The sequence below is a fragment of the Saimiri boliviensis genome, chromosome 3 (genome assembly GCF_048565385.1).
Source record: "Saimiri boliviensis isolate mSaiBol1 chromosome 3, mSaiBol1.pri, whole genome shotgun sequence".
Lineage (NCBI taxonomy): Eukaryota > Metazoa > Chordata > Mammalia > Primates > Cebidae > Saimiri > Saimiri boliviensis.
In genome coordinates this window covers 115,157,251-115,172,476 of record NC_133451.1, presented here as the reverse complement: position 1 = coordinate 115,172,476, position 15,226 = coordinate 115,157,251, and the positions used below count along the sequence as shown (strand labels likewise).

General features: G+C 45.7%; 1 protein-coding gene across 1 annotated transcript in view; it reads left to right on the top strand.

Annotated features, from left to right (window-relative positions):
* The window catches only part of RWDD4 (RWD domain containing 4), a 33,461-nt gene extending 23,106 nt beyond the window's left edge, over window positions 1-10,355 (top strand). Inside the window, exon 7 of the mRNA XM_074395676.1 lies at window positions 10,116-10,355. Within this exon, the coding sequence (XP_074251777.1) occupies window positions 10,116-10,355 (240 nt within the window). The remainder of the gene's footprint in view (window positions 1-10,115) is intronic.
* Window positions 10,356-15,226: the final 4,871 nt, after the last annotated feature.

Here is a 15,226-nt window from a genome sequence, read left to right as displayed (position 1 = left end):
TGCTTTAGTGAGGAAATTAATTAGGGGTCTTTACTAGTATTTTTTAATGGAATGGGAGAGAATAGAACTGAACAGAAAATACCAGCATGCACTACCTGTTGTTAGAGTGGTTCCCCCCCACCCCGTGAAAACTAGTTTTGGGATGTGCACATACAGATACTGAGTCACTAAGTAAAATTTATTAAAATGAGTCATGAAAAAAGTGTGAAAGCCACTGATCAGAGCATCCGAAAGATGGAACAACTTTCATATGAAGACTGTTAACTTTTAGAGGCATACAATGTGCCTTTCAAAGTGCTAAGGGTGGCAGGGCACGGTGGCTCACGCCTGTAATCCCAGCACTTTGGGAGGGTGAGGTGGGCGGATCATGAGGTCAGGAGTTCGAGACCAGCCTGGCCAATATGGTGAAACCCCGTCTCTACTAAAAATGCAAAAATTAGCTGGGCATAGTGGCTCATGCCTGAAGTCCCACCTACTCGGGAGGCTGAGGCAAAAGACTCGCTTGAACTCAGGAGGTTGACGTTGCAGTGAGCCGAAATCGTGCCACTGCACTCCAGCCTGGAGTGAGACTCTGTCTCAAAAAAAAAAAAAAAAAAACAAAAAAACAAAACGGAAAGTGCTAAGGACTTTTATCATTGATTTTTGCATTATCCCTGACGATCAATTAAGTAAAGCAACATTGCACAAGATGAGGAGAGGAGCAAGTGTTTGAGAGTGGGATCTTTAATGACTTTGTAAATTTGTAACAATGAAAATTCTGGCATGATCGTTTTTGCCCATATGAAGAGCTGAAAACATTTTAAGAGGCAATGCCTGAATAAATAGATAAGTAATTTTAATGGCCTTAATTTCTCACTAATGAGAATCAAAAATAAAATTAGTTTAGCTTTCCCATTTCTAGAGGAATAACCATATTTGCTTGATGAGTTTCCCGTATCAATCTAGTTTCCAGAATAAATTGTCATAATAGGTTGATGGTGGTGATAAAGCAGACAGGAAACGCCCACTCCTGCCCGTTCTCCGTTTGTTATTGCTGGCACCTGGGACGTTTCAAGCGCTCCTGCCTGCTGTGCTGCAGCCTTCGGGAGCTGTAATAGGTCCTTTTCTGTGCCTGCCACGAAGTCTGGCCTGTTGGGAAACAATTCTTGATATTTTAAACAACAAACCACATCTATGCTCCATTGTTTATCCTTTTGTTAGTGAAAAAGAATGCAACTTAGAAAAGGAGGACACTTGCGAGTGGAGATGGGATGCAGATTTAAAGTATTTGGCTTCGTAATTGGGTGATCAGAAATTAACCGGCCCGGCGCCGTGGCTCACGCGTGTAATCCCAGCACTCCGGGAGGCCAAGGTGGGCGGATCACGAGGTCAGCAGATCAAGACCATCCGGGCTAACACAGTGAAACCCCATCTCTACTAAAAATACAAAAAAATTAGCCAGGTGCGTTGGCACGCACCTGTAGTCCCAGCTACTCTGGAGGCTGAGGCAAGAGAATTGCTTGAACCCAGGAGGCGGAGGTTGCAGTGAGCTGAGATCACACCACTGCCCTCAGCCTGGACAACACAGCAAGACTGTCTCAAACAAAAAAGAAAGAAATTAACCTTGAAAGTTTAACACTGGGACAGTTTTTAGCGTACTCAAAGCAGTCAGGGAAAAGGTTTGTGTTTAATGTGGCTGCGGAATCTACTTAGGAGGAATTTTTTCCTCCTAGGTGCTCCGGCTTTTCATTCTCCTGCTTCTACCGCAAGATGAAGCTGCATACCATGTGTTTGTTTTTACAGAGGTCAGTAGATATTCTGAGTCTCTTACGGTCGTTCTCTGTGAAGGAACGTATGAATATTGGGAACCTGGAGCCTACGGGAGATTTTCATCTCTGAGGCTTCCTCATGGGAAGCCAACACTTAGCTTCTGTATCTCTTCACTACCCTTTGTATTCCTAAAATTACACTTTTTTCAAATATCTACCCAACAGTATGATTATTTTTAAAACACAAAACTATTGGCCAAGTGCGGTGGCTCACGCCTGTAATCCAGCACTTTGGGAGGTCAAGGCAGGAGGATCACCTGAGGTCAGGGGTTTCAGACCAGCCTGGCCAACGTGGTGAAACCCTAGCTCTCCTTAAAATAAAAAATTATCTGGGTGGCCTGTAGTCCCAGCTACTCAGGAGGCTGAGACAGAAGAATCGCTTGAACCCAGAGGCGGAGGTTGCAGTGAGCTGGGATCGCACCACTGCACTCCAGCCTGGGCAACACAGCGAAGAGTCCGTCTCAAAGGAAAAAAAAACTATCAAAACCTTTTCCTCCCGCTTCCGTTTTTCTGAAGATCTCTAAATCTACCATTGTCGCTTTGCCATTTCACTTGATGAATTACACAAACAATATATTCTTTACCTCCCAGGGGCATCTCACAAATTAAATTTTAAATCGATGAATGTTAGGTTTTTGTTTGAAATCCTCATGATAACTGAGAAGTCATGCAGTTTTGGTTATAAGAATGTCCATCCATCTGCTATAGGAAAGCTTAACTCCCACTACATGCTGACAAATACCATCTGTTAAATTTTTCCGTTGGTTTCTATATTTTTCTTTTCGTATGTCAGTGTTTTAAAATTTCTTATTTTTTATTTTTATCAAAGCCATACATGTAGACAGTTTTAGAAGGCAAGTCGTTGTGCAAGGCTTTTAACTTTATAAAAAAGATCTTTTCCCTCCTGTCACAATCCCCACCCCACGGGGGTCACTGCTTCCAGCTATTTTTAGTATGACCTGGTCTCTAAGGCCCTGGACTCCTGCTGGGTCTGGCCCTCCTCTCCTGTTCTTCCCCACCACCATCCTGATCCTGCCTATGGTGTTTGTTCTGGCTGTTTCCTCTGCCTGGGACACTCCCCCAGGTAATTGTAGGATCTTTGCTCCAAGTCTGTTTTTTACTCTGAGTGAGGCAGAAAGCCTCCAGAGCATACGTACTGAGCGAGGAGTAGGGAGGGGATCTGACTTGTGTGTTGAGAATAGTTAAGTGAGAGGGAAGGCAGGAAGGCTGGTTAGGAAGCTGTTGAGGAAGTGGGTGAAGAATGACGAGTACTTGACAAGGGTGGGAGGTGGGAGTGGGTGAGAAGCGGTCGGTTTCTGGTCTGGACGTGTAGTGAAGGCACTGCTGACAGGCTTGCTGATGAATCCGATGAAGGATACGGGAGAGCTAGAAGCATCAAAGATGACTCCAAATTGGGTTTTGGCCTGAGCAGTTGAAAAAAAAAAAATCAATTGATAATGATATTAGTTCTGCTTAACTGATTCTATAAATAAGGCAAGCTTATAAATAAGTAAGGTAATCCCAGTGAAACTGCAACTGGATCTTTAAAAGAAAAGCTAATTCCAAAGTTCTTAAGGAAAACTAAGCATACTAGAATAGACAAAAAAAAAAAATGTTGAAAAAGGGTTACAATGTGAGATTCGTTCTTTTAATTTGTTAAATATTTCAAGGAGCAAGAATTAAAGTGACACTGTGCTGACACCTGCTCAGATCAATGGAATATAATAGAGCCCAGAAATAGACGTACGTGTGTGTGTGTGTGTGTGTGTGTGAGAGAGAGAGAGAGAGAGAGAGAGAGAAAGAGAAATTAATAGATATCTGTGGAAAATGCAATTTCTTCAATGTATAGGACAACCAGATAGCCAGTGAAGGAAAAAAGGAAAGGTACTCTTCGCTCCCCTTTGACATCACTCACGGAGGAGACTGGCTTGTTACCACCTGCTATCAAAAGAACAGAGCCTGGCCTATGCCATGGAACCTGGGGTCAGGAGAGCGAGCTCTGCAGTGCTGACCTGCTGTCGTTGGCTGTGCTGAGTAATGCATTGTCTCGCTTGGATCCACCAAGGCTCATCAATTTACTGTGAAGTAAATTCAGAGAGATGAATAAAACTTTTAAAATAAAATGGATTTGCAATGCCAGCACTTTGAGAGGCCAAGACGGGAGGATCGCTTCAGCCTAGGAGCTCAAGACCAGCCTGGGAAACATAGTGAGACCCGCATCTCTATGAAAAATTTTAAAAAGTAGCCTGGTGCAGTTGCACACACCCGTCGTCCCAGCTATTCAAGAAGCTGAGGTGGGAGGATTGCCTGAGCCAGGAAGGTCAAGGCTGTAGTGAATCTCCGATCACTCCCCTGCATTCCAGCCTGGACAACAGAGCAAGACCCCGGAAAGAAAGAACGAAAGAAAGAAGAGAGAGAGAGAGAGAGAGAGAGAGAGAGAGAGAGAGAGAGGAGAAGGAAGGAAGGAAAGAAAAGGAAGAAAGAGGAAGAAAGAAAGAGAAAGGGAGAAAGAGAAAGAAAATGGAGATTTTAAAAATAGTTTCAGTGCTGGGCGCGGTGGCTCACGCCTGTAATCCCAACACTTTGTGAGGCCGAGGCAGGCAGATCCCAAGGTCAAGAGATCGAGATTATCCTGGCCAACATGGTTAAACCCTGTCTCTACTAAAAACAAAAATTAGCTGGGTGTGGTGGCTCGAGCCTGTAGTCCCAGCTACTCCGGGAGGCTGAGGCAGGAGAATTGCTTTAAAAAACAAAACAAAACAAAACAAACAAACAAACAAACAAAAAACAGGGAGGCGGAGGTTGCACTGAGCAGAGATCAAGCCACTGCACTCCGGTCTGGTGACAGAGTGAGACTGTCTCAAAAAAGAAAAAAAAAGTTTCAGGATGAGACAACCTTCCCAAAGTATGAAACAAAACTCTGAAGCCATAAAGAAAATGCTACGTTTGATGACATAAAAGTAAAAATTATGTGCATGGAAAAAAAATGGCATAAATAAAACTAGAAAAAGCACTCTTAGTATACTTATGCATAAAACAAAACCTCTTAGATGTGACAGTGTCAGAAAAAGAAATGTAAATTACTGTTAAACAAAGGACACACCCTGGTAATAAAAGAAATGAGAACTGCAGGGAGAGTCTGTTTTTCTCCCGTGGGACTGGCAAAGACCGAATAGCTGGGTGACATCAAAGGTGTGAGGAAACCGGTCATCTCTCACAAGTTTTTTTTTTTTTTTTTTTTGAGACGGACTTTCACTCTTGTTACCCAGGCTGGAGTGCAATGGCGCGATCTCGGCTCACCGCAACCTCCGCCTCCTGGGTTCAGGCAATTCTCCTGCCTCAGCCTCTCCAGCAGCTGGGACTACAGGCACGTGCCACCATGCCCAGCTAAGTTTTTGTATTTTTAATAGAAACGGGGTTTCACCATGTTGACCAGGATGGTCTCGATCTCTTGACCTCGTGATCCACCTGCCTTGGCCTCCCAAAGTGCTGGGATTATAGGCGTGAGCCACCTCGCCCGGCCCCTCACAAGTTGTTTTGAGCGTAAATTGATGCAACCTTGACAGAGGACAATTCAGCAAAATCACAAAAGGCCTTCGGTCCAGAAATTCCACTTCTAGAAATTGTTTCCATGTCTCTGCTTGTCTGTGTGACATGATCCACGTACAGGGATAAAGTCTTGCATCATTACTTGCTCATAATCATCAGGTATGTCCTGGGTCAAAGGCACCAGATTACATAGGCGATCAAAAAGAAAAGCATTTGCATCAGAGTAAGGGGGATATATGAGAATGGACACCCTGCCACATTATTTGTGTTGATTTAAGAAAATGATGTCTTTAGGCCGGACACGGTGGCTCACGCCTGCAATCTCAGCACTTTAGGAGGCCAACGCAGGCGGATCACCTGAGGTCAGGCATTCGAGACCAGCCTGGCCAACATGGTGAATCCCCATATCTACTAAGAATACAAAAATTAGCCGAGCATGGTGGCAGACACCTGTAATCCCAGCTACTCAGGAGGCTGAGGCAGAAGAATTGCTTGAACCCAGGAGGCGGAGGTTGCGGTGAGCCGAGATCCCACAATTACACTCCAGCCTGGGTAACAAGAGCAAAACTCCGTCTCAAAAAAAAAAAAAAAAAAAAAAGTGGTAGTTATTATTTTTAAAATAAATACCTTTGTCACCATGCTCTAATCAGATGTCCTTGGATATTAATATCAAATGTTTCCAGTTTATAAAATCTTGGCTGTTATTCTACCACATAAATGATTAAAATAGAGAAAACTACATTTTCTTTTTTTTTTTTTTTTCTTTCTAGAGCCAGTTCTGTAAAAAGAAAAATACATTTCCTAAACCTGTGTTTTTCAAGCTGGTTCATAACCTATTAGTGGATAAAAATTCAATCTAGGGCAGGGTGTGGTGGCTCACGCCTGTAATCCTAGTACTTTGGGAGGCCATGGGAGGCGGATCACCTGAGGTCAGAGGTTGGAGACCAGCCTGGCCAACATGGTGAAAACCGTCTCTACCAAAAATACAAAAATTAGGTGGGCGGGGTGGCAGGTGCCTGTAATCCCAGCTACTCAGGAGGCTGAGGTAGGAGAATCGCTTGAACCGGGAGACAGAGGTTGCAGTGAGCCAAGATCACATTATTGCTCCAGCCTGGGTGACCAAAATAAATAAATAAATAAATGTAGTAGATTTTTAGCAACATAGAGATACATATTTTGAGACCAAGTCTCACTCTGTCGCTCAGGCTGGAGGGCAATGGTGTGATCTCAGTTCATTGCAACCTCTGCCTCCCAGATTCAAGCAATTCTCCTGCCTCAGCCTCCCGAGTAGCTGGGATTACAGGTGCACACCACCACACCCGGCTAATTTTTGTATTATTAGTAGAGACAGGGTTTCACCATGTTGACCAGGCTGGTCTCAAACTCCTGACCTCATGATCCTCCTGCCTTGGCCTCCCAAAGTGCTGGGATTACAGGCGTGAGCCACTGCGCCTGGCCAATAGCAACATCTTTTTTAATGAACAGAACAGAGTTGAATAGAATATATTGATCAGAATGTAATATGTGTTCTAACTAAGAGTAGAGACTGTGAAACATTTTTGGCTTGCTTTAGAATGAGCGTGTATGCTTAAGTACCAGGTTGTGACATAAAATCTACTGTGAGTTCTATTTTATAAACTGAAAATCACTTTTCTAAATCTTAAGTTGCTGCTTGACTTTAATGTTTGTGAGGATTTCACTGGAATCAAATCAGATAACCTTGAATGTAACCAAACAGCACTTAGCTTGGGCCAAAGGTGGCGGGGAGTCAGTTGGGCGAATTCTAACAATCCACTAGCTGGAGTGTCCAAAGCGTTTTATCTCTGGCACCAACCCATTTAGCAGGGCAAGTGTCCTAGAGAGTCCAGTCTGAGACTGAAAAAATACAGAACAACACACACACACAAAACCTGACCATTTTCCATGGTCATCCCAAATAACCTCTTTAAAATTGTGTTTGCCGGCCGGGCGTGGTGGCTCAAGCCTGTAATCCCAGCACTTTGGGAGGCCGAGGCGGGTGGATCACGAGGTCAAGAGATCGAGACCATCCTGGTCAACATAGTGAAACCCCGTCTCTACTAAAAATACAAAACATTAGCTGGGCATGGTGGCGCGTGCCTGTAATCCCAGCTACTCGGGAGGCTGAGGCAGGAGAATTGCCTGAACCCAGGAGGCGGAGGTTGCGGTGAGCCGAGATCGCGCCATTGCACTCGAGCCTGGGTAACAAGAGTGAAACTCCATCTCAAAAAAAAAAAAAAAAAAAAAAAAAAAAAGTGTTTATTCCACCTATAAAATGGAGCAAACTATAATATAGAGCTAAATCCTGCCATTTTACTTAAGCCTCCCCTTCCTTCCTTCCTTCCTCTTTCTTTCTCTTTCTCTTTTTCTCCCTTCCTTCCTCCTTCTTTCTTTCATCCTTCCTTTCTCTTTCTTTCTTTCTCTCTCTTTCTCCGTCTTCCTCCCTCCCTCCTTCCCGTCCTTCCTTTCTTTTTTCAGACTGAGGCTTGCTCTGTTACCCCAGGCTAGAGTACAGCAGCGCAGTCTCAACTCACTGCAACCTCTGCCTCTAGGGTTCAAGAGATTCTCGTGCCTCAGCCTCCCATGTAGCTGGGATTACAGGCGCCCACCACCATGCCTGGCTCATTTTTTGTGTTTTTAGTTAGAGACGGCGTTTCACCATGTTGACCAGACTGGTCTTGAACTCCTGACCTCAAGTGAGCCACCCACCTCGGCCTCCCAAAGTGCTGGAATGACAGGCGTGAGCCACCGCCCCCGGCAAGCCTCCTGTTTCTTAATAAGCTGCAGAACTTGTTGTACCCTGTTTCCCACTTGAGCTGTACCTATCATTCCAACCACGCCATGTTTGAAATCAGGACACCTACTTTACTTGTGCACTGAGTCAGTGATTAAAAACAAAAATATATTCAATTTCTGCACTTCCGTTGTAATTCTTTTTTCTTTTTTTTTTTTTTTTGTATTTGCAACCCTATTAACTGACCTGGTGTGATATTTATTTATTTATTTATTTATTTATTTTGTGACAGAATGAGACTCTGTCACCCAGGCTGGAGTGCAGTGGCACCGTCGTGGCTCATTACAACCTCCGCTGCCCAGGTTCAATGATGCTTGTGTTTCAGCCACCTAAGTAGCTGGAATTACAGGTACGTGCCCCCATGCCCGGCTAATTTTTGCGTTTTTATTAGAGACAGGGTTTCACCACATTGGCCAGGCTGGTCTCAAACTCCTGACTTTGTGATCCACCCACCTTGGCTTCCTAAAGTGCTGGGATTATACACATGAGCCACTGCACCCAGCTGAGCTGAAACTGATCTTCATTAACTGGTTCAACAGAATTTGGTTTCTTGGATTTATAGCTTAGGTCAGGAATAGGCAGATCTGTGGACACTTTAGTTAAAAATTTTGGTGAAGAGTCATTAACTCAAAAGTTGCAGCACTACCATAGACAGCCTAAGTAAAACTGTAAAGAATGGCAATTCTGTTTCCCACCTGTCTTCCCTGTCCCAGCATTCGTGTTCCATAGACACTCAGAGCCCACGTGCTACAGTAAAACCCAGAGTTCCCACTTCAGGTCCCATCCCCTTACCTACCTCTCTCAACCATATCCTAAGTGCACATCCCCTTTCCCCATGAAACTCACAGTAATGCCTCTGATGAAGTGCCTGTATTCTATGTTTGGAGGAAAACTATTTGCTTTAAGTAACTCATCTGCCCAGCATCACAGTTACCTCCTAGCTGCAGGAGTACCCATATTCCATTCCTTGGTGCTCAGAATCAAATACCTCTGCTCTTACCCGAGGCCCACGTCTTCACTTGGGTTCTAAACTCCATTGCCTCGAACATTCTCAAAGGCTTCCGCAAGTCTACCTTTTCTCTCTTGCATCACCACTTTCTATGTGTTTATTTTTGAAACAGGGTATTGCCCTGTCACCCAGGCTAGAGTGCAGTGGCGCGATCTCGGCTCACTACAACTTCCGCCTCCCGGGTTCAAATGGTTCTCCTGCCCTCAGCTTCCTGAGTTGCTGGGATTACAGTCACCTGTCACTGCCTCCAACTAATTTTTGTATTTTTAGTAGAGACGGGGTTTCACCATCTTGGCCAGGCTGGTCTCGAACTCCTGATTACCCGACTCGGCCTCCCAAAGTGGTGGGATTACAGGAGTGAGCCACCACGCCCAGCCCTGCATCACTATTTTCTATCTACTGGACCACTCCCCTCAGCAAACGAGCGTGCTCTAGTATCTCTCCAATAACAAAAATGGAAGTCCTTGGTTGGTGTCCCACCTGTCTCCAGCTCACTACCCATCTTTCTGCTGACCTGCACAGCAAAGCTCCTCTTTGGATCCATTCATTCTGCATTGCCCCCGATTCACCCAGGCTGCTGCGTCTTTCCATTACACACAGCAGCTGGCATTTTCGTGCCTCTGAAGATCTGCCATTTCACTTCACTGGGGACTCACTACAATGCAGACAAGCAAGCATGTTCCCTTGAGTCAAAAGAGACACACCAGCTCACACAGCGCGACCTCTACCAGACGGGAGTCACAGTGTCCTGTGAAGCCCACAGCACTGTCTTTGCCGCTTTCTGACACCCACTGGAGGCCGAGGGCTGGCAAAACCCCAGAGGGTCCATGTCAGGTCTGGCTTCCTTCGAGTAAATTCACTTTTATGTGTGTGTTTCTTGGGAGATCCCAACAACATCGCATTCAGCATTCAGAACAGATGGCCTTTATTTCAGCAGGTGTTTCTGGCTGACAGTTTACAGAAGATGGGCATCACAAATAGCATCAGCCTCTATGAAAAACAGGAGAAAGACAGCCAGGAAAGTCTGAAGGAGCCCCAGAGCTTGTTCCTCCAGAGCAGCTTGTTCCTCCTCACTGTGTGCAGTTCATTCTCCCTTGGCCCTCCAATTGAAGTACTCATCCGCTCCCCTGGTCCTTCCCCTTCCTCAAGATATGGCTCAGAAGCAACGCTCTCTTAGAAGCCTATGGTCCCTGAAATCTAAATGCAAATACACCAGATATCCTCCCTCCAAGCCACCAGAACACTAAAGACTGCATGAAAAGTCTGAGATTGCAAACAAATGGAAGTGCAAAGACAGAGCATTCATATGCTGCTGGAAGGTTTGGTTTGGGCCGGGCACGGTGGCTCATGCCTGTAATCCCAGCACTTTGGGAGGCCGAGGGGGGCAGATCACCTGAGGTCAGGAGTTCTAGACTAGCTTGACCAACGTGGTGAAACCCTGTCTCTACTAAAAACACAAAATTAGCTGGGCATGTAACACCAGCTAGGGAGGCTAAGGCAGGAGAATCGCTTGAACCCAGGAGGCAGAGGTTGCGGTGAGCCAGGATCACGCCATCACACTCCAGCCTGGGTGACAGAGCAAACTCCATCTCAAAACAAAGAAAAAAAACCAGGCAGGTTTGGTCTGAACGTGTTAAGAGCCAGTGGTATGGTAGTATACAGGGAGAATTGGCAGGACTCCAAGGAAAGCTCTCGCTCTGTGGCTTAAGCCAAGAGGCTGTCAGCTTTGAACTTGCTACAGTCTCACCTGGTGATCAGTGCAGAGTCAGATAGTAGCAGGGACCGAATGCTAAAAAACCGACAGGGAGCTGGGCATAGTGGCTCAACCTATAGTCCCACGCATTTGAGAGGCTGAAGCAGGAGGGTCACTTGAGCCCAGGAGTTGGAGGCTGCAGTGAGGTATAATCACACCACCGCACTCCAGCCTGGGTGACAAAGCGAGACCCTGTCTCAAACAGACGGACAAAAACCACAAAGCCTACAGGGGCTGGGCTGTCACAAAACATAAGCAGGTTCGGTTTAGAGAAGAAAACAACCCAAAACAGTAAGGAATGACGACTTTCTAGTTAGCCGCCAGTCAGTGACAGTCAGGGCTGATGGGGAGTGCGGTGATTTGTGGAGTTCAAAGTTCGCAGCTGCTGTGTGACTCCAGCCTGTTGTTGCCGTGGAAGAGTATTACTAGATCTTTTAAAGAGCAGCCAAAAGTTGTGGTGTTGGGGACAGTTGGGACCGCACGTCTGCCGGGGGTCTCTCAACCTGCAAGAGGGTCCCAAGACGTGGAAGAGAGCGTGCGCTTATAGAAATAAAGCAAGCGAGAATGGGGCTCTGGAGCGCTGAGAAGGCAGTGCCTAAACAGCAAATTTATTTTTCAAAAGTCAGGAATAAATACCCTTTCTCTGCTCTGGTTTAGGTCATTGCAAGAGGAAGTGCAAATCTATACCTTACATGGCCTATACAATAGAGAAGTCAGATACACAATCAGTGGTTGTAAAAAGTAATAGAATTTCCTGTGATCACAAAGCTTATTTACATCCAGACATTATTCCTCATGGCTGCAGGTATTTTTGGTTTGATCTTGTTTTAGGACTCACATGTGAAAAGGTTTTCTGGTTTTGCTCATCAGAATATCTTTTAACCAGGTTATCCTTTGTCTGCTCCTGACTCAACTTATCTCAACTCCCCCTGTTCAGGAGTCTCTGAGTCTGGGATCAAAGCCATCCGTATAGTGGCATTTGCTTTGCAAATATCCCCACAGTTAAACCATTATCTAGGGTCCAAGGCAGTCATGTAAGTAAAGAAAAGGTTAAAGCTATTCTTAAAGAAAGAGTCATAAAAGTTAAAAGCAGAAACTGGTTGCTGGTATGGAGTCACTTAGTCTAGCAGCACCGCATAGTTTAGGCCCAAACGATATCGTGGTTGATATTAGAAACTGATCAGTCATCTTTCAGTTCCTTCTTTCCAATAGCTCAACTGCCTCCAGCAGGAAACTGTGTTTGGGATCAAGCTCACCACATAGTGAGACCCATGCCTTTTGGGGGTCTCACACGGGAAAGTTCCACACATTGTGTTTTTATTTTTATTTGTTTATTTACTTGTTTATTTTGGAGACAGAGTTTCGCTCTTGTCACCCAGGCTGGAGTGCAGTGGTGTGATCTTGGCTCACTGCAATGTCTGCCTCCCAGGTTCAAGTGATTCTCCTGCCTCAGCCTCCCGAGTTGCTGAGATGACAGGCACGGGCCACCATGCCCAGCTCATTTTTGTATTTTTAGTAGAGACGGGGTTTCACCATGTTGGTCAGGCTGGTCTCCAGCTCTTCACCTCAGCTGATCCACCCGCCTCGGCCTCCCAAAGTGCTAGGATTATAGGCATGAGCCACGGTGCCTGGCCCACTCCTGCTGTTCTGATTATCTTTGGTGGACACTAATGTTTGACCTAAAGAGCACATTTCTCTGCTCAGCCTCTCCCCTGCAGACAGTTTTTAAGCTTGTTGTTTATATATATATGGTCAGCCCTCTGCGTTCATGGGTTCTGCATTGCTGGATTCAACCAACTGTGGATCGAAAATACTCAAAAAAAAAATTTCTCTGTACTGAATATGTAGAGATACTTTTTTGAGGGGGTCAATATTCTCTAAACAATAGAATATAACAACTGTTTACATAGCAATACATGGTATTTGGTATTAGGAATCTAGGGAGGATTTAAATTATACAGGAGGCTGTGTATGGGTTCTAGGCAAATACTAAGCCATTTTATGTCAGGAACTTGAGCATCCTCAGATTCTAACATCTGAAGGGGTCCTGGAACCAATCTTCTGTGGATACCGAGGGATTCTTAGATCTAAATTGGTCTTTTTCCCTACACAACAGTAACAGAGGGAAACAGCCAGCTCTCCTACTCCTTTAACATCTGTTGCCTTATCTGCAACTCCCTAACAATATTTTTCTAACCTGGAAGTCCTCCTCCCTTTCCTGACCCAGTTCTTCTCTGAAATTGTACATGAGAGCATCATCAATAAATGTAATAGGGGCTGGGCGCGGTGGCTCACACTGTAATCCCAGCACTTTAGGAGGCCAAGGTGGGTGGATCACTTGAGGCCAGGAGTTTGAGACCAGCCTGGCCAACATGGCAAAACCCCATCTCTCCTAAAAATACAAAAATTAGCCAGGCATGGTGATGTGTACCTGTAATCTCAGCTACTCAGGAGGCTGAGGCAGGAGAATCACTGGAACTTGGAGGCAGAGGTTGCAGTGAGCTGTGATCACACCACTGCACTCCAGCCTGGGTGACGGAGTGAGACTCTGTAAAAATAAATAAATCAATAAATAAAACCAAAAAAATTAATATAATGGGTTTCAATTATTTATATGAAAATTTCACGAAAAATATCCTTTATTTTGCTAAAATTCTTATTTTACATATTTCCACATGCTAATTTTAAAACTGTTACCATAGGCTGGGCGTGGTGGTACACATCTGTAATCCCAGCACTTTGGGAGGCCAAAGCAGGTGGATCACTTGAACCCAGGAGTTCAAGACCAGCCTGGCCAATATGGCAAAACCCTGTCTCTACTAAAATACAAAAATTAGCGGGTGTGGTGTTGCGTGCCTGTAATCCCAGCTACTCAGGAGGCTGAGATGGGAGGATCACTGGAGCCCGAAGAAGTTGAGGTTGCAGTCAGCCCAGATCACACTACTGCACTCCAGCCTGGGCAACAGAGCAAGGCACTGCCTAAAAAAAAATGTAACAATATAACGTGGACGTGTATTTATTTTCAAGACTCTAACTTTTGTCTCAGTCAACTCCGTGCTGAGATCTTTGTGCAAACGTAAAGTGAGCTCCCTCCCTCTGTGATTCTCACCTTTGAATGGCAGCCCAGTTCCAGTCTATTAACAACGCTGGCTGCCTGGGTTCCACCCTTGGCTCTCCAGCTTTCTTTTTCTCTTCTTTATTTCGAGATGGAGTCTCACTCTGTTGCCCAGGCTGGAATGCAGTGGCTCAATCTCAGCTCACTGCACCCTCCACCTCCTGGGTTCAAGCGATTCTCTCGCCTCAGCCTCCCAAGTAGCTGGGACTACAGGCGCCCACCACCATGCCCGGCTTGTATTTTTAGTAGAGACAGGGTTTCATCATATTGGCCAGGCTGGTCTCAAACTCCTGACCTTGTGATCCCCCTGCCTCGGCCTCCCAAAGTGCAGGGATTACAGGCATGAGCCACCACACCCGGCCAGCTCCACCACTTTCTAAGCTGGTGAGCTTGTGTGCTCCCTAACTTCTGTGCTTGTTTGCCCTTCCTAATGTGGCAACAGGAGCATGAGTCGCCACCTGGTGGGGTTTCGTGTACAGCAAATCCTCACTTAATCGGTTCTTGGAAACGGACTTGAAGCAAGACGACACACAAACCAAACACAGTTTCTTACACACTGATATCAACCAGAGTTAAGCTATAATTTCTGGTCGCAAAATTATCACCAAACTTCTAAATAAAGACCAAAATACTCCTCATATTAAACATTGAGTAAATGTGAGCTGTTCACACATTTAAGAAGGATTAAACAAAACAAGTCAGATGAAGACTTACCTGTTTATTCCAGCTCAGGGTCGCCAGTGGCCACACAGTCCTTCACAGCAGCTCAGAGCACCAGGTGGGACCCACCCTGGGTGGACACCCTCTGTCCTAGAGCGACTCACACCCACATTCGCTCACACAGGTCCACACTCACACCCTCAGTCACACACACCCACACCCTCCCACACCCACATCCTCCTTCATCTCTCCACTCACCACACTCATCCTCACCCATGCTCACACCCACACTCACCCTCACACCCTCCCTCATCCCTCACTCATCCACACTCACCACACTCATCCCCACGCACGCTCATACCACACCCACACTCACCCTCACACCCACACTCAACCCACACACCCAAACTCACCCTCACGAACTGTCACACCCACACTCACCCTCACTGTCACACTCACACACCCTCATTCACCCAATGTCACACACACACCCACACTCATACCCACTGTCACATACACA